Here is a 26,554-nt window from a genome sequence, read left to right as displayed (position 1 = left end):
GCGAATAAAATGCATGAATGAAGTCCTCCCCGTAAAAAGGGTTGTGACGCGTGTGTAGCTAAGACGTACTCTTGGCCCTAGATGGCGCTACTGTACAACAAGAGACGCTCTCTCGGCTTAAAATCGCTGATTCCATCAGCGGGCTTGTCTATGACAAGTGCCATTAGAAACAACAAAATTTATCTCAAGAGTTCAATAGATAATTATTGATCGTTTGCTATTATGTACACTGCTCAAAGAAAAAAAAGTGAACCTCTTTTACCGTAAAAATACAATGTGAATTCTCTTTATACGAAGAAATAATCTTTGTTTATTGCTTTTACATTCAAAAATAAACATACGGAGATATAATAAAGCGAAAAATAAGAGAATACAGAAATAATATTATGGAATATTGTACACCAGGGAAAGAAATATTCTAAAGATATATATAAAAAAAGTGAATGGTTTAGTTTAGTTATATTAACGTCCCGTTTTAAAGCAACACCAGGCCTATATGGAATGGACCTCGTAATTTTGAGCCGCGATCAGATGACGAGGATGATTCATGAACTAGCACCCTCTCACTTCAAACTCCCACACCACACCAGCGGAGGGACAAAAAAAAATGGCGATTTTCTGCACAGAGGGAACATTAGAGATGATTTAATGCAAGTACTTGACGTAATTTACATACGAAACATAACTAAACCTTAAATTTTTTTTTACTCATTTATATTTAAGTAACTCATAATCCAATTTTTTCAATTATTTTTTATTTATATGCTGCATAAAATGAACTTCTTTTGGCACATTTCAAAATATAATTACAACAGCTTTCATTTTTATCTCGATTACCACCATAAGCCGCTTCAAGTAAGCAATTCCTAATCCCTCTTTCCGTGACTTGATATTGATACACACAAAGTTTGCTTTCAAAATACCCCAAAAAGATCATGATATGAAATCAACTAAATTATTTTTTTAACATATCACATAACTGTTTGCTAACATCTTTGGTTATTTAAAAAATTATTTCAAGACAAAAATAAAAGATTTTTAATATTGCTTGGAGCTTTCTGTTCAATCTACTAACTTATAAAATAGTCAGCAAAGGATGTAAATTACAATTAAATTTTTAGGACCGTTAATTTTAAATATAAAATATAAGCTCCCAATCAATTTATTTAATACTACCGTTTTGTCGATCATTTATTTGGCCAAGGTTACTGAAAGCTAAAGCCTTCAATTAAATATTCTGCAAAACTACATCTTGATGGCTACCTCAGCAAAATGGTTTTAAACAAATTTTGATAGTTCAAAATTTGAAATTTTTTTTGATTTCATATTATTTTAGAAACATTATACTGTTCTGTTCCATTCATTGTGGTCTGCATTTCTCTAATTCATATCTGTATCTTTATGCATCAAAATATATTACAGAAAAGAGCAGCAGTACTTTAAAATAGGCACACTTTAAATTTTCTCCCCATTACTTGATTTTGACGTTAAACTAAGTGTTAAATACAACCTGATTCCTAAAATTAAAAGCATACTTTATACTGACGAATTATTCAATATGGGAAAATAAGCCGAATTTTTATATCCTGATTATTATTTAACTAATCGCTTCTGGTGACCAACTGATTCGCTGGAGACACTGGCTATATTTCAGTTTAAATGATTATATACAGCTGTTTATCCCTGATTCTGTCAAATTGCAAGACATTGGAGTTTTATTTTAACTGTCTTACACATGATCTGTTCATTGGACACATGAACCTATTTAAAGAGATCCATTCCATAACATAACCGAACTATTAAAAACGTAAATGTGCACTTCTTCTACCTTCTAAATTTTGTGGTACTACAACTTAACTTTTTTTTAATCATAAATTACTCGGATATTAAACAACATCCTTCTTCTTTAGCCTTCAACAAAAGGAAGAAAACCACATGAATAAACATTTGATAAAACAATGAAAACGATTAATGTGACACTTAAATTGGTATCATTGATTTTTTTTAAAACTTTAAGATGTAAAATTACTTTTGTGCTGTAACAATTTCAAAAGTTATCGTGGGAAAGTGATAAAATTTCGCTTAATTTTTATTAATTAAAATTAAAAAAAATCATTCTGAGTTGCACATTCCCATACCTATATGTATAAGCTAAGTTTGATAATTCTAGGTCACTCAATCGTACCACGCACACCGAGATCTTTATTATTAAGAGAAATTGAATAGAAATTATATACACAGTTCAATATATACAACAGCACATACACAGCAATTATATACAACAGTTTTTCTTGAACAATTCACAAAATAAAAAACAAATAGAACAAGTAAAATCTAGATACGTTTTTTTTCTTTTACTATTCGTATCTTCCTATAAATATTGGCTTCTTCCTTAAGTTTGGCAATTTCTTCAATAGGACATGCTAAATCAGTATAAAAAAAAAATGAAATTGTAATGAGTATTGAACAAAAAAATAATAAAAAATAGTTAAGGCACAGTTTTTTATAATCAGAAACTTGCATTTTTTTAGTTACAGTAAATATATAATGGTATTAGATTATTAAATTTAAAGAAAAGTATACTTTTAAATAAAAGTATTAATTAAACAAAATATTCTATTAGAGTGAGTGAAAGACATAAATCTATTTAACCAATTCAAATTTAGATAAAAAAATAATTATTTATAAACAGTCACAATACTAGTTGCCTTTGGTGAAAAATTTGTTCACACAGATTAACGCTCTTTAGGTTGTTAAATTAATAAAAAAAACAGTTTATTATTTAAATGACTGAAAAAGAGGAATTTAGTTGAATCAATTTAATACAAATTATGAAGTTCATACACTATGAAATGAAAGTGGAAATCTTTTCTCCAGAATTAATGGTAAGAAAGCAATTTATTTTTAGCCACAGCATTAAAAACATTGTAAAAGACCCTGTATAAAAATAAATTAAAAAATTAATGAAAAATGAAGAAGATTATATAGAAATGAAATTGCATTATTAAACTGGTAATTTTTAAAATAATAGTGGATGTTTTAAAACAATGCAAAAATAATTGCAAGATTAATAATTTTGTAAGATATGGTTATGAATTTCCAGAAGTAAATTCACAGAGATTACTCATCTGTGGTGAGCTAAGCCTATTTTTGCACTCAATTAAACTCTCTGTATGAAGCCTATTTTCCAAAGATTTCTTTTACATCTTTTTGACTCTGACTGAATAGTTTCTGGTGACATGGTGAGCCTCTCCAGAACACATTTTTTAAATTATATTTTGCAGTTCCTTTACTTAGCAAATTGGTGAATTAAGTACAGTTTCAAAAAGTTCAGTGAAGCAGTCTGAAACATTCTTATAGCGTTTGTTTACATTTGACAATAAGAAATAAGATTCATTATTGTATCACGTACATTAGCATTATAAATAATTTTTTAGAGCAAATATATTCAGTGTTTCAATCCATACATACATATATTTCTGATATAAGTCGAAAATATGTTGTTTCTTCAAAAATTCAAATATTGTCCATAAATTGAAAAAGACAGTAAAATAAATAAACACAAAGTGACATTCAAACATATAGCCCTAAAGTTAAAAATATTGCTAAGCAAATAAAGCGGTTGGAATCTTTCTAATTAAGTGCCTGTAAATAAACCACCATATGCCAAAGATGATAGTTTTAATTCGAGCTATCCTGAATACAATATATGTTTTCCATTCATTTGCAAATTTCAAATCTACAACATGGCCATTCAACATTTGTTCGGAAATAAAAAGTACAGAAGTTACGGAATGCTCCAAAACTCATTTTTACAAAAAACATTTACTTATTATATTATTAAAACTATATTTAGTGATTTTTAGAGATTTGTGTCAGACAAATATGTCTATACTTAAGAAATCCATGTAAAATAAAACACCCTAAGTATCACTTCATTTCTATTTTACTTGTAACAAAATGAGAATTTCTTGAATTTCTGAAAAAGTAAGAGTATTGTGATGTTGTAACCAGCATGAAAGATTAAACTTTCATGCATTCCCTCTAATAATGTATTACTCACCAGATTTCACATAAAATTTTGGTTCTTGAATAAGACAAAGAATGCGTTGCAAGGTACTGAGGAATGATAATTATGAATATTGATCTATGGTACAAATCTGGCATTTTTACTCAATATTTTGCAAATTCTTGGAGATTAGTCCTTGATATGCAGTTAAAAGCACCAGAAAATCGAATTTGTGTTTCAAACACATTTTCTCCCCTCCAACTGAAACCAAAATTTGACAAACTACAATCCCAGTAACAAAACCATATGCCAAATTTGATAAATTTCTGTTTTGATATGCATTTATATGCAATAGAAGATGAACCCCTCGACAGATTTGGTTCTGAATCTGATAGGTTTAGATGATAAATATGTATACCAAATTTTATCCATCTAGCTCTCTGTATTTTGTAATTACCATGTTAACTTATATTCGAACAGACAGACTTCCTTAGAATGAAGATCACTCAAAATCTGAAAGAAAAACTACAAATTTAGTATGCAGATCATTATGAAAATAGGTTTGTGTGTGTGCACGAAAAGATCCTTGCCAGTTATAGATATTTTAGAAGTGTCAATTCTGAACATTATTTTTGATAAAACTGAGTCATTATTATAACACACATAATTTATAAGTGTAACTTCTTCATTTCAACAATGATGCATTAAAAAAGAACCCAAACTTCTTTGAAATGCATCAATATTTTCTTTTGTCCTAAACCGAAGTGATGCAATATAATTCCATTTACATCCTTCATCTACTCATCAACAAGAGGAATGTTTCAGATTCAAATCAATAACTTGATTGAATCTGAAGTACAAACAACCGATTCAATAACCAAGTATAACGCACACAAGGTCCACATACTTTGAGGTTCTTCAATGGAACTGGATTTTAAAAATAAGATAATTACAAACATGGAAAAAATATCATTACACTGTTATCTTGCGACTGTTTAGATCTGTCTAAAAATGCAATGTAAAAAAATGGATATAAAATGTTCATTGTTTAGTAAGTTTATACAAAATTCAAAGATTTTGTCATTGCTTTATATATGTTGGCAACTAGTGTTATCCTTACTAACTTATTAAATAATATTTTTTTTTTATCTCAACTTGTAAAACATTTGTTGCAATCATATTTAATATTCCTACACTTTAAATATCAGCATGTACATTGCCTTTTTTCAATGAAAGATGTTTCCCCATATAAAAAGACTTCAACATTGAAAAACAGTGGTTTTTCACGGTAAACTGAAATAATTGAATGGACAAGAAAAAACACATGAAATGATAAATGTTGGTCCAGAATCAATAAAATTAAAATACTGGTTGTAGTATTTTTTTGTAACAATCAAAGAATTTGAAGCATAAGTAATGAAAAAAGAAATATTTTCAAAATTTTTTATCACAAAAAGTTATAATGATTATACATAAACATAACCGAAATATAACTAAATTCAGCAATATAATACAGTACATTCCTAAGCATCCAGTCTAATGTGACAGAAGGGCAGGTTGGATAACAAAAAAGCTGGATAGGCCAGAGTTCTATGAACTCATTTCTTTGCCCACAAAAACCAGAAGACAAAGTTAATCCCTATAACTCATTGTTATAATATGTTATTTTCTCACTTTTTATTGAGTACTAAGCTCTCCATTTATCTCAAACCACTTAGAATGTTAATGCGGCCCGGTGAATCATAGAAGCCATTGCCAGTAATGTTTTGAATAAAAATAGAAGGCTACTGATGGTTTATATTTGTTTACATGCTTCCATGCACATTTCAAGAATTTATTAGAGAAAAAGTAAGTTAAAGGATATAAACTGCTCGCATTTTAACAAATTCTGAAATGCCTAACTTACATGCAGGAAACAAAACACTAACGCAAATCGTAGGCCTAGTTAAGAAAATTGACTCAAACTGATTTTATTTTTCACTGATAAATAATATACAGATATGAAAAGATAAACCTAAGATACTAGTCGAAACTTATAGTTTTTTTAAAAAAAACTAGGCCGGGTAGTCGCGAACCGGATACTCGGGAGTGTATTGTAAAAGTGAGAATTTATTTGTACATTAGTCTAAAACATACATTTGTTTAAAAAGCTGTATCATGATATGATGAACGGTACAGAACTCCTACAACAGGCGATTGACTAACACTTCCTTTGATTTACAAACAAGCAAATAAAAATTTTGGTTTACTTTTTAAAAAATAATTTTCTTGAAAGTTATTAAAGACTTCTTAATATCAATGTTCATTCAGTCTACCAAATTTCATAATTAAAAATGCTTACTCAACAGTATCATACTTTTTTCTCAAGGCTAAAATCCCACAATAGTTTTGCTTTTTATACTATCTAATTAGATGGCACCATATGTATTAGCAATATTTTCTTGAACTGATTTAATTAAGAGATCATACAGACACCACATAATGATTATAATGAAGTACATTATCTAAGAATATAACTTTTACCTTATAAATTTAAAAATATGACATTATGAATAAACTAAGAGCACAAGAACAGCATTAAAATGATTAAATAAAATAAAGTATTTTTGTACTTGCTGTTCAATTGTGCCTAACAAATGATATAGTTAAAAAAACTGTAGATAAAAACTGCACTTTTTACTAGAAGTAATTTAATTTGTTTGCCTTTTTCATTTAAAATCAATTGCAAATGATGAAATCACACAAGTTCATTTCTAGGTATTTTTTAAATAAATATATTTCATCAATTAATTCTTGTATACTAAGAAAAAATAAGTGATATTATAACAAAAAATAAATAAATAAACCTTTTGGATCTTCTGAGAAATATGGATGCTGAAGGCACAGCTCAGCTCCTAACCTAAAAGAATATTTCAAGTTTGTCACAACAATAAGAAATATGGTCATACATTTTACTAAGTTTTTTTTTTTTCAAATTGCTTGCTAAATTTGTATTATAATGACAAATAGAAAAAAATATTATGAAATTATGTTTAAAAAATCTTTGAATTTGGGAAGTTAAGATAATAAAGGAATTGAAAGTTTAATTATGATTTTTTTTTATTTCTTCAATGCTGACAAAAGTTAATACACAGAACATAACTTTGCTAATAATAATAATAAATATTATTCAACAATTATATAAAATCTTTAAAAGTTTAACAAGATTAAGCTTCTGTCATTTTGTGATTTATTATGATTGCAAATCAAATTATTATTATCAGAATAATTAAACAAAAATAAATCAGTAAAATGATTTTGTCATCAAAATATCTGTATAAATTTCATCCATAGTCTTTAAGCTTATAATATTAATTAAACAAATACCAAAAATTAAAAATAAATGTTATATTAATAAAAAATGTTGGATAATTTTTTTCTGAACTTACCTGATTTCAGGATTATAACGAAAACATTTATGTAAAAGATTCACAGCCAATGGTGAAATTTCCCTATCACAGAACTTATGAAAATATTTATCTAAATTATTATACCTGAGAAAGGAAAGCAAAATTATACATCAAAATTCAAGAAAGCTCTTAAGAAATTGATTTAATAAACAGCTAGGGAAAAAGTTTTAGATGATAGATAATTGTTGTTTAGAAATTTGTAAAATAATTCGGTGACAATGACATCAAATGAACTGGAAGTCTACACAATGAACTTCTCTTGCACATCAATTAGTGAAAGCTTGGATTTTTATAAATTTAATAATAGACTGCAATGAAAAAAATTGAATAACTTCTCATAAGATAGGAATTTAAGTGAGGTAACAGGAAAATGCTTTTTCCCCTTTCAAGTTTTTGCAAAATAAGACCCTTGGTCTCTTTTAGACTACTACAGAATTACTTAATACTGTCAACTTTATTAGTAATAAATTTAATGGCCTCATGAATAGAGTTACAACATAACAAGAAAGCAAAGTAAAAGCAATCCGAATCTAAAGTATGATTAAAAACCCAAAAGACTTGCAACAACTATACCAGTTTGTAGCCAAAATTAAATATTTTACTGCTGAAAAAAGCTTCTGTACTCAAATACAGAAAAATTTAACACAAATCAGATACACAAGTAAAATATAACTAAAGCAAAATCAAAATTTAAACATAATTCAGAATTCTAGTAAACTATTAAATTTAACTTAAACTTAAATTTCTTCCAATTATAAGTAATGCATTTTGTTAAAAAAATGTATATGGCAAGATGAAGAAATTCTTTGAACTTTTACTACTTATAAAAATATTAATAAACCCAAATTATCACAAACGAAAAAACAAACAAACAAAAAACAAGCATTTATAAAGAGTAGACGAATATCAGAATTATTTGACAAATGTTCTAAATAAAATCGTTTTACTTTAAAATGCATTTCACAATCTGATTATGTTGTTAAACATGTTCAACTGTTCTATTTGACTGACTCATTTTAAAATCAGTTATTTATTCAATGTAAGAATATTAAATTTTAGAGTATGGATGTTTTTAATAATTTTGAAGTATAGGTATTATAAATCATAATGCATATAAAAAGTATTAACCACAAATATTTCTTTTTAATAAACAAACATGGCCAAGGAACATTACTAATTACATACCATGAAAAAAAAAGCAATATAAAAAAATTAAGACATACTTATAGCCACTGAAGATCATAAAATCTTGTATGTAGGGGTAGTCAAAGAATTCCTATGGAAAACAAAAACACATCTTCACATGTATAACACGAAAATTAAAATAACTATAAAAATTTATATAATTAAGAAAATGTATATTAATTATGTTAATACTCTATTTTAAAGCCCTTAGAGATGAACTTCATAATTTTGAATCATGATTTGATAGTGAAAATAAGATTTAAGATGGCACTTTCACTTCATACCAGTTGGATGTTTGACTCGCAACATCATATTTAATGTGCACTAGACCTACATACACAACATATTTTTAATCAGGATTATTAAATGCAAATTTATTTTATAAATTTGCTATAAAGTCATACATACAAATGATGTATAAAATGTTTTCCCTTTTTTGGTTGCTATGCAAGGAAAAGGTGAACAAATTGACAAAAAATGGGATTAAAATTAGGAAAATTTAAATGTCACTTTCTAGATTTAACGTTTAAAGGCTATGTCTGAAAAATATCCTTAATTTATTATTTATAAAAAATAATTTAATTTATTATATAAATATAATAAATCATATTTACTAATGAGAGTTTAAGAATTGTACAATACTCCTGGGTGAAATCCATTAAATAGCTCTAAAAGTATTCAAAATTCTCTTCCCTACATTTTTATTTTTACGCATGAAGACATACATTTATATTTAAACAATTTTTAACTATTTAAAAATGTTGCTAATTTTACAGCTGCTTTCGTTCTCAGACTTATACATTTTTTAAAATCTCATTATTCTTTTTAAATTATAGTCTCGATAACTAGCACATAATTAAATATACTTTAAATCTAGATAGAGTGACAATGAATGTGTAAATATATAAAATTATTAAACAAAAAAAAAAGCTTCCCTGACCATGAGTGGTTATACACATGTCGAAAACAACTTTGAGTATAGTTCTTTTAGTGAAAGAAAACAAGGGAAAAAAAACAAACAAATCTCGAGTATGCCTTTTGGCGAAGTAACTTTTTCTCGGTTGATTTATAACATAATTTGAATTGGAATTACAAATTTGATGTACGATTCTCATAATATCCTGCATCTATACAGCTCTTCACAATTTTCAATTATTGTGTTCATATTCATGTGGGTATAGCTGATAAAATAATTTTCTAGATATCAATTTAAAATGTAGATTACATCAAATCTTCAGATCTAACATTCGAATGCTGCAACACCTTTTAATTAAATCTCATACAGGAGAAAGTACAAGATAAAATAAAGTTGAGAATCTTCAGAAAGTCAAAGTCATTAACACTAGAATTATGGTCATTTTGACTTCCACCATACAAACAAAATGAACTCTTTGAAAATTCACTTTAATTGAATTTAACTTTATTTTCTTATTAATAATTTTTATGCTTTTTTACTCTTCCTAAAAACTTACGACTTTTGAATTATGAAATTTATATCAAGTTGATAACTGATATAAATTTATTTTTGTTCATTTTAAATAATTACTGTGCATACCTACAAATATGGCTACTAGTCATTTGACAAGTCAACATTTTTTTAAAAACATTTTTTATGACTTTCTTATCTTTATCTTTTTCTGATAACAAAACAGGTACAATTGTCAAAATGAGGTTGGTGTATTTAAGAGAGTTGGGATAGAGGGAGAGTAAAATACCTGTTTTGAACTTTTGTGTGCCATGCCATCTAACTGTATATTTTCTTTGTGTAATTTATTTTGCCTTTTAATGAATACAAATATCCCTATCTTCAATTCAAATTTGAATAATTTTAATGCCCTGTCCTGAGTATTTTGTGACTTGTGGCACTACACTTTTATGTGACATCTTATTGCATAGAAATGTTAGTAGAAAATATCTAATGAAAGAAAAGACGCCCAAATCGCTTAAAACTCTTTGTGATGAAAATCCTGATTCACAAATTGAACCTGATGAACTTTATATAAAAAATACACCCTATTGATCCGAAGTTTGGATCATTCCTATTACTGCAACAAGTGAATCCAAGTCATCTGATATGGAGTCTATTCACAAAATAACAAATGAAAAAAATTTAGATCAAGAAAATATTTCATTGCTAGCACATTTTCCAGAAGTGAAATCAGCACTAGTATTAAAACTACAGAAAGCAGTCCAAAGAGACCATACTAAACTCGAGGACAAAGAAGATACATCCAAATTGTGGAAAATAAAAGAGAAGAAACCTCAAATGATGGTTCTGTTTGGAAAATAGAAAATATTTCATCTAGCATTAAAAGAAGACTTCCCCAGCAAAACATCTTACGAGAAGTATCAACACCAACTTCATATGTAAAGACAAAAACAATCGATGCAGCATAAGCATAGACTGGGGAATGTTCATCAACAGAAAAATATTACATCACATTCAACAGTGTGCTGAAAAAGAATTCCATAAGAAATCACAAATCCCTACTGGTGTTTGACTTGGATGAGTTAGATGCTCTCATTTCACTGCTATATGCCTGTGGAACGTCAGCTATAAAAAGACTATCTGTTTTGAACTTATGACCAAAATCCTGGGGGTCTGATATTCTCAACTGGGACAATGGCTAGGGACAGATTTCTAGAAATTGATGAATTATTTGTGGTTTATTATGAAGCTAGCAGTTCCAAAGACAGCAAATGGATCCATTCGCTCTTGTTCCAAATGTTTAGAATATATTTATAAGAAAACTGTTTGATGTTTTATAAACTGGGTGAGAATATAACAGTGGATGAACAATTGTTTCCCCATGAAGATGCAGCTTTATTCAGTTTATTCAGTCTGCTAGCTAAAGCTGCTAGCAGCTTTATTCAGTGTATGCCTTAAAAATCTGATAAATTTGGAACTAAATTTTGGCTTGCTATTGGTGTAAAGTCAAAATATTTATTGAACAGATATCTCTACTTGGGCAAAGATAAAATAAGGACAGCCGGAGAAACAGCAGACGAACAAGCAGCTTTTCATTTCATGGATTCTCATCATAACACTGGAAGAAACCAGATGACGAATAATTTCTTCACTTCACTAAATTTAGTAAAACAAATGTGAACTGTACTAATAAGCTGTGTTGACAGAAGAAATCCTTCAAAGACAGAAATATCGTATTTGTTCAAAACAAAAAGAGAGAGATAAGCTGTGTTCTAGTAAAGTTACTAAGCATGACTATATATTGTTTACTTCTTATCAAGGAAAAAAAGAATAAGAATGTTCTATTCCTGAATGCCATACACTTAACCTGACATAGGAAATTGTATCAATGATATAAAAAACTGTCAAACTAAGCAAATTCTTTTAAAATATATCGAAAATTCCCTTACCTAAATCGACATGTATGAAGAAATCCATGTCAGAATCTCATAGTATATAATGACCGGAGAAAACTATTTTATTCTCTTCATGCTCTTGTGTCGTACTGTAGATTGATGTGCCTCGTCACGTCTTGCTTATACATAAATTATGCCTTAATGGACGGAGTAAAGCAAAGTTTTTAAAATTACAAAAGTGTCTTCTCTCTTTTCAGACCCGATCTTTTTCAGAAATATGATTTTACATTCTATATATATACCATGTTGTGAAATATAATTCATTGAAACATGGAGTTGATGTTTTAGATCACATGGCAAAAAATATACTTGGTCAAATCTTCATAAAGATGTTGAACTGTGCATGTTCTTTTTTTCAATATTTTTGATTTAATTGTGATAAATGCTTGGATAATTTACAAAGAAAAAAACTGATATAAAAAAATATCAGCCACCATGATTTTATTTTGGACACACCTGAGAAGCTTTAAAAGATATTCATTTAATCAAAGATCTTCAAACCTTCCTTTTCTACAAGAAATAAAATTGCTGCTTATTATATCCATTCTTGTAAAAATAAACACTACCAGATAAATGTATGCAAGAGCAACAAAACTGTGGACATTTGTGAAATTTGCAAAAAAATAATGTTTTTTTGTACATGTACAGACAAAATGAAGAAATCTGTAATCTGTATATACTGTCAACTGATAAGCAAGAAATTTATTTATATTACTTTTAATAAATTAATCATATAGTGAAAAATGTTGCGATAGCAACAGATTACAACATTTTGTAAAATTTGATAACTTTAATGACAGAATAATTTTTGATTATTTAAACTTTTATTTAAATGATCATTTATCTTTTGTTGTTGAAGATTTCAATACAAACATAGTAGTTGTTGATTATTTTAGACTTTTCATATGTTTTATTATCATTTGTTTACAGATATTTACTTATTAAACAAACTACATATAAACTTTCCACTTACATACTATTAGCAAATTGTAATTGGAACAAGTGGTTAAAATGGCCACTGATCATAGTTACAGGTGAAGAGGTGAGGGACGCGCTAGGATAGAACCTGGGACCTTTTGGTTAGCAGTCCAGTAACAATCCGATTTTGCCAAAACAGCTGTTCGGGTAAAAGCGCTGTTACTGGCTTATATGCAATTCACCACAGTACTCTCCCTCCAGTGAGTCGAAGGGGAGACGAACGATACGGATATTGAGTAGTGATGTATTTTAGTAGTAGCTGTTGTCTTATTGGGCCTGTACCCAGTTTTGAATAGCGCCAAGCGTTATGGCGAGCGTTTTGTGGGTGCTAATGCACCAAGTCTGTCTGGCGACTTTAGTTGTGGGTAGATGGCGCCACAACAGCTGTATGAAGGTTGAAGGTTCAGCGTCCGAGGTCACCAATGAAGAGGTGAGGGACGCGCTAGGATAGAACCTGGGACCTTTTGGTTAGCAGTCCAGTAACAATCCGATTTTGCCAAAACAGCTGTTCAGGTAAAAGCGCTGTTACTGGCTTATATGCAATTCACCACACAAGTATATTAAAAATACTATAATGATAGTATTAAGAAACTGAATTAATATAAGACAAAGGTCAGTAAAAAAAAAGCAAAGCAGAATTAACATAAATGAATAAAAATGACTTCAATAAATCAAGAGCAATAAAGTGATGATCATGACAAATGTCAGAAATTTTATAATCTGAATCTGATCTTTCTCTTTAGAAATCAAATCACAGAAAACGAAATTCAAGGGTCATTATTCTCATTCCATAAATCATAAAAAAACAGATAATTTTTTAGCATCGCAGATCGATTGATTTATAGCTTGATTATGACATTATGCTGAGAAGTCATGCTAAAAAACTCTCTAAAAATTGCAATAGTTGAGTTAAAAAAGAATCAAATTAATATTTTCAAACCTAATATAGTGCATCAATAGAATGCAACTTTTATGTAGAAGAAAAGCAGGGTCAAGACGGTTTTTCTCAAAGTTTGATACTTTTTATGATAATAAAACGACTACTAATTTTTATGACAGTACCTGGTCATAAGTGGTGATCTTACAGAAGAGATTAATGACATATAAACTTGAAAATGACAAGGGAAAACAAAACAAAACAAACAAACAAAAAATGAAAATTTCTGCATTTTATCTCTAACAAAAGCAACTGTAACATTTTAAACCAGAATAAATATTTACTTTTTATTTTCTGTTGTATAAGAAAAGCTATCATAATGCTTTAAAGAAGTCCTTGTCTTTGATGCTAATTGGAAATTTTGAATAACTTGTTTTTCAATATTTTTAAACATATAAATGTCCTAATATAATGTCTGTTGATTCAGCTTACAATACATGAAAAATAATGTTAATACACCGCAAATAAATAAATTTCTCAATCATCAAGAGACAACTGTACTTAAGAGTAATGATTATAGAGATATTTCAAATAAAGGCAAATTATAATTATACAATCTCTACAAAAACTGGTTTCACAAAGGATAACTATTACAATGATCAAAATCCCAAGATTAAATTAAAATTATTGCAAAGATTCAACATGGGAGATTTTAATGTATAACATTTTAGAGACACTGAAATAATAAAAAATAAATAAAGGTATTTACTTCCCAAACTTCTTTCATAGGAAAGCCCAGCAACTTAAATATACTGTGCAGAACATTCTCTTTTCCATTTCTAGGAAATATAGGTCTTTCCAACAAGAGATGTGCAAAAATACAATTGGCGCTCCTAATAAAATAAAATTTAGATGGATGTTACCAATTATAACAATGAGTTTTAGACATAAATGCACTGATATAGTCATTTAAGAAATGAACTAATTGTAATCATTTCATTTATCACAATATGAAAACTGATTTTTACTTGAACATCAATATATATATACATTAAAGTAAATAATAAAATAAACACAATAAAATAACAGGCAATTTATAAAATGACTACAAAAAAAATAATTGTAGAATAAATATGCATGTAACGTCAAGAAATTCATTTGCCTAAAGTTGATATCTTTTAATGGGGTCTCAATCCAGAAATTTGATTATTTGAAACTTAATGTGCATTTTGACATATTGACTGCGGCGCTGAATTTCTTACAATGTAATTTATATGGATTTGACAGTCACTGGTGACACCCATTGCAGTCAAGGTGTTAATCAAAGGAGATTATTTATAAGAATTTATCAATGTTTTAGATATACTAGTTCACAATCCTAATAAAGAAATGCAGCACTTATGTCCAAGTTTTAGTGATGTGTTCAAAACAGAAACAGACAATAGGAAATATATCCATAATTTTTATCATCAAAGAAAGAGGATTATAATAATCTGGAAAGAGAATCTAAAAGTTGGTAGAATAGCAGATAATTGTTCAATCAAGAAAAAACAATATTAGATTTTGAGAAGTACAGGTAGATTGAAATTTGATTTTATTTATATATTATACTAACACACACAATACTGACTTGCTAATGTTATCTGAAGTTAACATACCCCCCCCCTCCCCCCCATTCATTTGCTGTTTTATATCTGATCTGTTGTATCTATACTAATCTTATTTTCTGTACTTTTTTTTCTTTCTTTTGAAGGTGAACTGGAAAAGTTCTTAAGTGGAAAATTTCAAACTATACATGACTCACATTTTTAAACCTAGCTGGAACAAATTTTGCCAATATCATATACTTTGTTTTGATGATAAAGCAACAAAACAATAATAATATATAAATCGGAAATAAAATAACTCATTTTCATAAAGGGAATAACTTATTTAAACAAAATAATTCATTTAAAATTAATTTTTCTTCAGAAATATAAATTATAGATATAAAAAATACTGTATTTAGACACTTCTCTTTTGCAGTCAGCTAATAGAAAGTATTTACTTTTTTTAGCTTATATATGGAAATTGGTACATTCATTTATAAGCAGACCTCATAATTAGCTTTATAAAAAGATCCAAAAATTCTCAACTTACACAAAGAAATATGCAAAAGAACAACAATACAAATAAAAATTATCTAATTAATATTCTTGATAATATAATGTTGCAACCATAAAAGTAAATTTGAAATATTAACAATTTAAATAAATAAAATAGATATAATTAAGACTTAATTTATGCAATTTTGAATTGTACAAACAGTTATTAGGAGCAAAATTCAACATTTCAATATATTAATTAAATAGTACACCAATGAAATAATCCCCAAAACTCCCAAGAAGGAATTTAAAATTACTGAATTAAATTAATTCAGTACATCTTAATTTAAATTCTGTATATTCTGTAAATTTGCAGAAATTTTGTACCTTTCTGTACCTTTGCAGAAATTTAAAGAACATTTGAAAATTACATTTAAATTAGGTTATTCTTTGAACATTTAAATTAGGTTATTCTTAAACTAATGCTTCAGAGAAATATGAGAGTAAAATGAATAATACAAAATTATCTTATGAGATAGATTTATGGGAAATAGTCTATTATCGACAGTATTCATGTAGTATATAAGTTTAATTAAGTAGTATATAAGTTAAATTGAATAACACTTAAAAGAAGATTCAATTTTTTTCTATTATATTACAATACTAATATTATTCTTTATATTAATCAAAAAAACAATTTTTGATCATAAGATGGTAAAATAGGTATCCGCACTTCATTTTAATCATCTGTGGGTTGTTTATATGGATTTATTCATTTACTAAAATTTATTCGCTTATTATAATTTCAAAGTTATCATCTCAGTTTGTTTTACACAGTTGCAAGATAAACATGGCTCCACTACTTGATATTTGCTCCAAAGAAAATATAATTCTATAATCTGTTTTTTAGATCTTTTATTGATTACAATGTTTTAGCTTTGCAATGATGAAGTGTTTATCAATTAATTAAATAGTTCAAAAGTGGTCAAATAGGGGTGAAAGACGAGGAAAGAGCAAGGCATAAACTTAAAACAGCTATCCTTGCACAGCCATAGCATCTAGCATAAACCAATGAACTGTATTGTCTGAAGCACTCTGACAACAATACAGGTCAAGTTCTAATGGCCATCATTGGCCAAAGTAAAACTCTTCCAAGAGGTATGTCCATTATCCGTTTGGGAGTAGTATTATTTAACCAATATGGAACTAGTATTATTTTATTCAACAGGGAAGTGAGAAAAAATGAGAAAGTAGCTTCTCATTTTCATTTTTGGCATAGTTTCAGTATTTCCAGTAAATAGAAATGATCTAATATTTAAACTAAAGCTAATTGAAAAGTACTGTGAAATCATACCACAGAAAAATTCACAATGAAAAGTACAGCTACTTATATTAAAATTATTTTATTAGCAAATTGAAGTGATGAAACACATGTTACTTAATGAGCTAAAACTAAATTCTGAAATAAAACAAAACACATGTAGCTTTTCATAGTGCATTAATTATGAGCAGAATATGGAAATTTGAAAACTTTCTTACTCAATAAGGTCTATTCTATAATTAACATCAAACTTACCAAATATCAACACTTTCATTGTATACCATAGTTTCAAGAAGTAACTCGGGGCTTTGATATCTATAAGAAAAGCATAACAGAAATGAATTAAGTGCAAGAAGTTTCTCAATAATTATTTGTTTTTGCATGAACACAATTTGGAAAAAAGAAACAATGTTTAATGAATAATTAAGAAAAAAAGTAAAGGCAACAATGGTACTGAAAGAACACAATTGTATAACATTCATTTCAATTTAGAAAACCAATAAGCATCTAACATATAAATGGGTATAAGCCCAAAAAAAGTATCTAATTAATTTTTTTGACATAATTTTTTAAAACATAATAGCAGACAATTATGTTATCCCTCTTACCTTTGTAATGTTTGAAATGAAAATATACTTCCCAAAGAAAAACTTCACTTATATTTCACATTCTTCTCTACAAATTGCTATTTCTTGTGTTTGAATATTTCATCTCATACAAGAATGATTTCCATAAATATTGATTATGTTTACCTGCCTATCTAATATAATGAACAAATAAATCATATTTAAGAAACAAAAATGCCCAAGTTACTATCCCCATTCGATTTAAAAAACAAACAAACATAGATTATTCATTGTAATTGAATATATAAGTTTCCAGAAAAAAAATTAAATACCTCAATAAAAAATTTTAATGGGAAAATTTTTATAGAAGCAAAATTATACTGTTAAATGCTGTCTCGTTGAAATTATAATTTCCAGGTATCAGTAATTTTGTTTTCATTCACTAATTTGATAGTCAAATTCAAAGCCCTTTTTGAAACCCTTTTATATTTTTACATAGGTAATTCATATAATGAAATTATACAATTTCATTATGTGGACTACTTATATTAACAAGATATATGTAGCTGTAACTTTTTACTGACAATCGTTTGCAGTTGTGGATTAAATTTACTAAAGGAAATTAGTAACAGTGATTTCAAATGCTCATAAGAAAATTTGTACCTGCAAATGTTTTTTTGTGTAATTCATTCAGTATGCTTTTTCTTTACATAAATAATACCAAAAGTACAAAAAAAAAAAAAAAAAAAAAAAAAAAAAACATGAGCAAAATATGCAATTGATTAAGTGTGAGTGGGAGATGCTTATAAAATTCCAAGAATTATAATATTAAAAGTTTTTCTTTAAAAATATTGCTACAATGCAAATCAATCATTTCAGTTTGAAATTCTGTGACAAGGATTTCTATATCAGTATAATACTTTGATTAAACAAGCTTAACTGATGTTTTTGTATAATTCCATCATAAACTACAAGATTTGTAATGTCTAGAAGGCCCATTGGCTATCTCTACCACACTGAAATGTCTTTGATACTTACCAATAAGTATCAATCGAAATTCCAAACAGAATATAACCTACCTCAATCTATAATAGAAATTTCACTCATTGACTAATCCTGAAATAAAAATCTGCACATAATTCAGAACTATAATATATCCATATGATGAGTTAGCTATATTTTTTATCCTTGGGAAGAACTGATTCTAAGGTTTGAACCACAAATGTAGGAACTCAGTAGCTTAAAGTGGGTCTTCGAGGGAGACCCTCCGAGTTAAAACTTAAAATAGTCAAATAGGTTGCAGCGCATGATGATGTAGCTGTTGAAAATAACTTTATATCTCACTGACTATTTGTTCTAACATTTTGACATTTCAAAGAACACAATTAAAAGTTAAAAGATAATTTTACATTTAAATTCATTAATTAATATTTTTATTGATTTTAATCTCCTTGATATCCTTTCACAAACTATCACAGATAATTAAATTATTTTGAAACATATACATTCAGAAACTGCAACAAAAGTAAACAGTATATACTGTTATCAAACTTTGGCATCAGTCTCTACTACTTTCATGATTGAAAATGAAATTATCACAAAGTAATGATGATTAAAGCACCAAGTAACTGAGAACAAAATATACAAATGGAGCTCGTCTGAAATGAAGGTGAGTGGATAGCATAGTAGATCAAGATTCATTGTGGACCTGAAGCATCACAGGCAATGATACATTAACACAACATTTATTAAATTTTTTTTTTCAAAATATCAATTTTTTTTTTTAACAAGTCAAAAATCAGCACAATCTGATAAAAGGAAAGATGGTAACGGACAACCTTTACCTAGAAGTAGGATCTTAGTTTTAGAATTACAAGACTATGAATTTAAAATTCAATTCAATGTAAAATTCACTTTATACGATAGTTATGCATTAACTGTATGCACAAATTAATTGCATTTTTTTTCTTGCCAAAGATGTTGTAACTAAAATTTTACTATGATTGCAAATGACTTGCAGTTAAGTCTAAAATTCGCCAATGATATGCAGTTAATACACAAGTATATGTTTGTATCAAATCAGTACTGGAAATCAAATATTTGCATGCTTGTGTAGATACAATTTTGAGGAATAATTGTTGGATCATATACCTTGATTGTCAGCAGATTAGTAATTAAGATAATGAGATTTACCTTGATTGTCAGCAGATTAGTAATTAAGATAATGCGATTTACCTTGATTGTCAGCAGATTAGTAATTAAGATAATGAGATTTATCCTAAAATATCCCTCATGTAGTTCAACATTCATTTACAATATCTGAAAATGATTTATCTACAATTGTGTTAAAAAGGAATTAAAATCATAGCCTTACCGAAGATCACTAACTTTTAATTTCCTTGGCTTTGGGCCAAAAATTATCGCATTCCGAAAATTCCCTAAAAAGGAAAGAAAATTATTGATGAAATATTTCTTTAAAAGGAAGATATAAATAAATAATATCAATAAAAAATAAAATACATACAGAGTTTCAATACACCAGAGGATGAGAACAGAATATTATCCGGTTGAATATCCCTATTTAAAACAGAAATCACATTAATATATTTAGAAAAGTTAACACATCAAAAATTTAATTGTTCTTTAAATAAAGATAGCAACTTTTTTTTTTATAATTGCATTCAAGAATGATTTGATCAAAATATTATTTTTTGTTATCAGTAAGTTTTAATGCCCATAAAAATTCAGATTTAAATAATTGTTCTTGAACTAAAAAAAGTTCAAAGTCGGTTTATTTTCGGGCATTAAAGTTGATGTTTTTGCACTTGACATATCATCTTCTCATTCTTTCCTTTAGATACCAAGTATAATATTACATATGTCTTTTTTGAACTGGTACACAATTTTGTATGTTTCCTTTTATTGGCATGACTAATAAGTGCCTGTTTTCACATATTACTTTGACTTATTATTTTCTTACAAAGCGAGCAGCACGCAACAAATGGATTTTGCGAGACTTTTCGAACCCTTTCAAGAAAATCAGGATTGATTTTTATATCCGTCCAATTCGCCTTAAATATGGATTTTAAGCAGCTCATTGTTTAAAAAAATTCTTTAATCTACACTGAATAAGATCGCATTTTCTGAAATGATAAACAAACATTCAATAAACCCACATGTGGGTTAATAAATACCACCTCTATGCGACTGCCGATTGAATTTTGATATTCCCGCCAGAGAAATTTATTCTAATCTTTCATACAATTACAGAAGTCTCGCGCATGCTCATCAACTGCAATTCGAGAATCTTATGGTAAAGGAAAAATTGTCTCACAAATTGAAATTGGATTGATCTATACAAAAAAAAGGGAGTGATAGTAGAAATGGGGTGAGTCTCCGCATTACACAATCGCGAATAAAAATTTTTCATTTTCGGAAGCGATGACCACGATTTTTTATTCTCGCAATCTTTAGAGATCAGTATTTTTTAGATGGGGGAGGGAGGGAACAACTGAAAAACATAAAATTCTCTTTATTTTGCCGTTTTTTTAAGTCGATTTTTAAATTTCGTTTTTGCAGTTTCGCCGGTGGCATGGAACCCTGCACAAGGTGTCCCCAAAAAGTACTTATACATTTTGTATAATTACAAGCTCCCCAAATCTTTCTCGGGCATTTTCTAATAAATATACTTTTTTCATTATTATAATATATATTATAAATATACTTCTTTTTATTGCATGCGTATTAAGGTGTGATGTTTGATGATTAATCACTGGAATGCAGTGTTCTCGTGTATATAAGAAGCAGAAAACTGAATGTATTTTGGGCGCCTTTACTTCCAACCAATTGAAACCAAAATTTGACAAAGATCAAATATAGTAATCACAAAATCATATGTAAAATTTCATTTATTTAATTAACTGTTTTTTTTGCACTTTCATATTTACATGCTTGTGAAATTACAGATCAATAGATGGTCAAACTAGTTCCAAATCTGATACATATGTACATTTTAGATATTAAATTTGCAAGCCAAATGTTACCCATCCAGCTTCCTTGGTCTTGTAGTTATCACATTAATTTATATTCAAACAGCCGGACAGAAAGATTTTTGAATAAATTTTATTCAAAATCTGACAGAAATCTATAAATAGGATGTGCAGAGTTGCCACGCAGCCGAGAAAACTGTAAAAACAGAGAATTTAAAAATCGTCTAAAAAAAATAATAATACAGGGAAATTTGAAAATTCTCATAAAACACGGAAAAGTAAAGGGCATTTTAAGTTTCTTAGTTATTTTTTTCCTACCTAAAAATGCCGATGTCTAAATACTACAAGAATAAAGGAACACAGTCATAGCTTAGAGGGGGGGGGAACAACACCATTCCCGATTTTTTAATGCGGAGACTGACCTGTTTTTTCTGTAAAAATCCATCCAGTTTTGATTTCCAATAATTGTTCTTTTCCCATTAAATTCTCGCATTTTTGCTAATGAGCATGAGCAAGACTTCTGTAACTGCGTAATAGAACAGATTATATTTTCCCTGGCGGGAATAGCAACATTCTGCAGAAGCAGTGGGGTGGTGTTGAGTTTACCATACATGAAGTTATTGAAAAATTTGTTATTATTTGAGAAACTGTGAGCTCATTCAAAGAAGATGGGAGAATTTTTTTTTAAACAATGAGAGGCGCTAAGTCCGTATAGTTACAAACCTGTAATTTTGCTTCCCAGCACAAATAGTGTCACCTTAAAAAAAAAAAAAAAAAACCCGTTCTATGATCAGCCCAGTGGGTGCTGATCGGGTGCCGTGTCAGTGATCTCAGAGCTTGGCGACCATTTGGCGATAAAATAGATATCGCTGGAAACTTCGAAAATTTTAACAATCCAGCCAATAGGAATAGAGATAATCCTGATTGGTCCAGAAGCTTCTCGTCCCCCCCCCCGGGAATATAAAAGGAGGCAGTCTCAAGCTGTAAGGAATCGTACACCCGGAATTGACGCCATGACAAATAAAATGATCAAAAAGCTCCCAGACAAAACAATAATTAAAATAGCAAATTTAATGAACAAAAGTTTTGAACTTAGACACTTCCCTGACTGCTGGAAAATTGCCAGAATAATTTCTATTCTAAAGCCAGAGACAGATCCTTCCCTTCCAATAAGCTATAGACCCATCTCGTTATTATCAACACTCAGTAAACTCTGTGAGAAATTAATTTTAAACAGATACCTAACACACAGCAAAGAAATGGGAATCTCAATCTCACAACAATTCGGTGTTTCGGTTTGGTTTTTCGAAAAACTCTCAACTACTCACCAACTCCTAAGAATGATCGAGTATATACACGAGGGTAGGAAAAAATAGAAAACAAACTTCTGCAAAATTCCTTGACATTGCCAAAGCCTTTGACAAGGTCTGAATCCCAGGCCTTATTCATAAATTAATAGCTTACAAATTTCCCAGAACAATTATCGAACTAATCAATTCCTATCTAACCAACAGGCATTTCACCATACAAATTAAATAAACCAACTCTAAGTAAAGACAAATAAAAGCAGGTGTACCCCCAGGTGGGATAATTGCCACAATCATATTTCTAATTTATCTAAATGACATTCCCCAGCAGGATAATATAATGATTAGCCTCTACGCAGATGACACTGCCATCCTCTCACAAGGCAAATCCCAGAAGAAGCAATAGTCCCACTTCAAAAATATATCATTAACTTAGAAAAATGATTGAATACCTGGAAAATCATACTAAATGTTGACAAAACAGAAGCCAAAAAAATCAACAACTGGCCCAAAATTAAAATATATGGAACGGAAATCAATTGGAGAAACGAAGTCAAATACCTTGGAATAACGCTGGGCAGGAACCTGAACTATAGATCACACATCGAAAAAACAAGGGAGAAGTTCAACAATGCTTTTAGAACACAATACCCCCTAATCTGCAGAAATTCAGGTCTCTCACTTGATAGCAAGGTGCTAATCTACCTAGCTTACCTCCGCCCCATAATCACATATGCCTGCCCGGTTTGGGCTGCAACAGCAAAAAAACAACCTCCAAAACATAATTGCACTGGAAAATAAAACCCTTAGGATGATTCCCTCAGCCAAATGGTACCATAGAAATGTCAACATAGCCCATGCACTGGACATCCCTCCAATTAAAGACTTCATAATAAAACTCGCAAAAAGTTTTTACAGCAACATAAAAATCGAAAATTCCACCCTCAAAAACCTGCCAGATTACGATACAAGTGATACCGCTAACAAACGCAGACCTCGCCGCATCCTAAACATCTGATTAAGCGAAATCAACATGATATAAATCAGATCATCAAACCTCACCTGTTTTTTTTTCTGTCTCATTTCGTAATTGAAATAATAAATATACTAAACAAATCCATAAAATAAGTTATGCATATTCTAATCCAATAAGACAGTTCCATCAGTATCAAACTCACCTTACTAGATTTTCAGATGGTGGGGCCTGCGGTCCCAATGTGCTGTAACCCACTCACAACATCGCAAGAAATCGTAGAATCGGAGTCATCCATCAACAGGAATCGGAGTCATAAACAAGTAACGAGTCGTCGAGTAGAGATGCATAATCCACGGTTTTTTGAATAACAAATAATATTGCTATTGTTATTTTTAAATATGCGTTCCAAATATCTGTTATTTCAATCATATTATTAATTAAAAATTATTACTTAATATTAAATATAAAATTTATTGATTGTAATTAATACTTAATTTACTAATTTAATTAACGTGTGATTGAATTAATTTGTCTGTTTCAGCTTACTTCTTAAATTTTATTTTTTTTCTCAAAACTATTTATTTAATTTTTTTATTAGAGTGAACCATTTTCTGGAAAAGGTGAGTTAAAAATATATGTCATTTCTTTAAAATGTTTACTTTAGTCCTATATTCTACCAATAGATGGCGCCAGCAGTAAACAGAATACATGTAATCAAAGTCAATCATGTCACGAGCAATTAAAAATTATCTGTATGGAATAGTGCATCATCAAATACGAATATCGGGCACTCTCGTAAAGTGGAGCGGTGACTTCGCACTGAAATCACCGCTCCGATAAATTTCAGTGATATGCAATTCAATGATACGATACGATAATTCCAATAACTGGTCCGTTCACTTTTCAATCCAATCACAGATTTCTTTCGAGAGCTTCCATTGGACAGATCGTATCGATTGTTACTTTCCAGTGAAGTCACCGCTCCGGCTAATTTCAGTGATATCGTATCGATTGTTACTTCCTATCGATATCTAAAACCTGTAATCGAAATATCACCAGTAAGATCGTATCAAGGATTTGAATCATACCCCTCTTTGAAAAGTATTGATCACTTGTATTTGTGACTTTTTGATATTGGTTACGTAATAACCGCTCTTAAAATATTCGTCATCTCTATCGTCGAGAGGATAGCGAAGCAACGGCGGTATAGTCCGGCGAAGTGCCAACTTTGTGTGGAGCTCAAGCGAGAGCTGAACTGAGCTGTGTGCCGAGTCCTTGCATTTAATGTGGAAGCATTGAGTCCTTTGAGGAGTGGCCAGTCGTGTAGTAGTGTGTCGGCAGCTGGAAGTGACGGGACAGTGGAGAATTTCAGCCGTTTGGAGAGACCTACGTGAGCGTAGAGTGAATCTACGAAGATTCACTCTCCTGCTGAATTCTGTCTGGCCGCTTTGTGTGCTCTGGTTTTTATCACTACCGATTACGACTTGTAAGCTACTGTTTGTTGTAGTTTGCTGCTATCTGTTGCCTGTCTTCGTCTCGGCTGTATATATTTGTCGTCTGTGTATTTGCCATCTCTCTGTATTCATGTCTTTTGTGTTAATAAACGTCGTCATTGTTTTTTACTAAAGGACTGTTCATTTCTACATCGACCATCAAATCTTAAAAGAACCCCGACCGACGAAATAGGAAGTAAAATCCATAACAGTATTTAATACGATATAGACGGATAAAAAAAAATTCCGATATTGTTGAATGGGCTGGAGAAATTATGCAAAATTCATTTGTTGCGTACTTTTCGCTTTGTAAGAGAATAAGCTTAGTAAATAAGGGGGTAAAAAAAAAAGCACTTACTAGTCATGACAAAAGATTCATCATTGATATTGGACTTAGTTTTATCCGAAAACGTTTACATTTAATGCCGAAAATACACCAATTTCGAACTTTTTAGTTCAAAAACAATAATTTAAAGCTGAATTTTTATGGGCATTAAACCTTGTTGCATTCCATTCGTCCTTCAATGCATTCAATGATATATCGTAAATATATTCACTGAAAGTGAAACAGCTAAAAAATGTATGTTAGGGCGCACAAAAATGTCGTGAATTATTTGTTACGGATTAGCTCAATGAAACGGATGGCTGAAAAATCAGCAGAGATTGCAGAAATTGATGCACAAATGTAGTGATGATGTCAAGAATGAATAAATAATAATAAAAGTAATCTTGCTTTGCTACTTTTTTTGTTAAATAATCAGTAAATGATTTGCATCATGATAAACATGTTTCCTGTATTATTCCACCCAAATCCTCAACCTAATGTGACTTACAATTAAAGAGAATGAGAGGTAACATATATCATCCCGATAGTTAACAAACTATCATGCTAGATAATAAATAGTTTTTTTCCCTGTAAAATATAAACCTTTTTTT

The 26,554-nt window shown here is 29.3% G+C and overlaps 1 protein-coding gene across 3 annotated transcripts in view; it reads right to left on the bottom strand.

Moving 5' to 3' along the window:
- The window catches only part of LOC129969022 (cyclin-dependent kinase 5 homolog), a 44,717-nt gene that overhangs the window by 6,094 nt on the left and 12,069 nt on the right, over positions 1 to 26,554 (bottom strand). Inside the window, exons 7-14 of one of the 3 annotated variants that reach the window (XM_056083419.1) lie at positions 20,378 to 20,430; positions 20,228 to 20,291; positions 17,543 to 17,602; positions 14,652 to 14,775; positions 8,682 to 8,734; positions 7,438 to 7,542; positions 6,856 to 6,908; positions 2,343 to 2,423 (exon numbers count right to left, since the gene is read on the bottom strand). In XM_056083419.1, coding sequence (XP_055939394.1) covers positions 2,343 to 2,423; positions 6,856 to 6,908; positions 7,438 to 7,542; positions 8,682 to 8,734; positions 14,652 to 14,775; positions 17,543 to 17,602; positions 20,228 to 20,291; positions 20,378 to 20,430 — 593 coding nt within the window. Of the gene's footprint in view, positions 1 to 299; positions 2,424 to 6,855; positions 6,909 to 7,437; positions 7,543 to 8,681; positions 8,735 to 14,651; positions 14,776 to 17,542; positions 17,603 to 20,227; positions 20,292 to 20,377; positions 20,431 to 26,554 lie in introns of those variants that run through there. The other 2 variants (XM_056083418.1, XM_056083420.1) reach the window with 2 other exon arrangements.

This window comes from Argiope bruennichi, chromosome 5, assembly GCF_947563725.1.
Source record: "Argiope bruennichi chromosome 5, qqArgBrue1.1, whole genome shotgun sequence".
Taxonomy (NCBI): domain Eukaryota; kingdom Metazoa; phylum Arthropoda; class Arachnida; order Araneae; family Araneidae; genus Argiope; species Argiope bruennichi.
The sequence above is the reverse complement of the archived record's forward strand: the minus strand, read 5'-3'. Positions and strand labels throughout refer to the sequence as shown.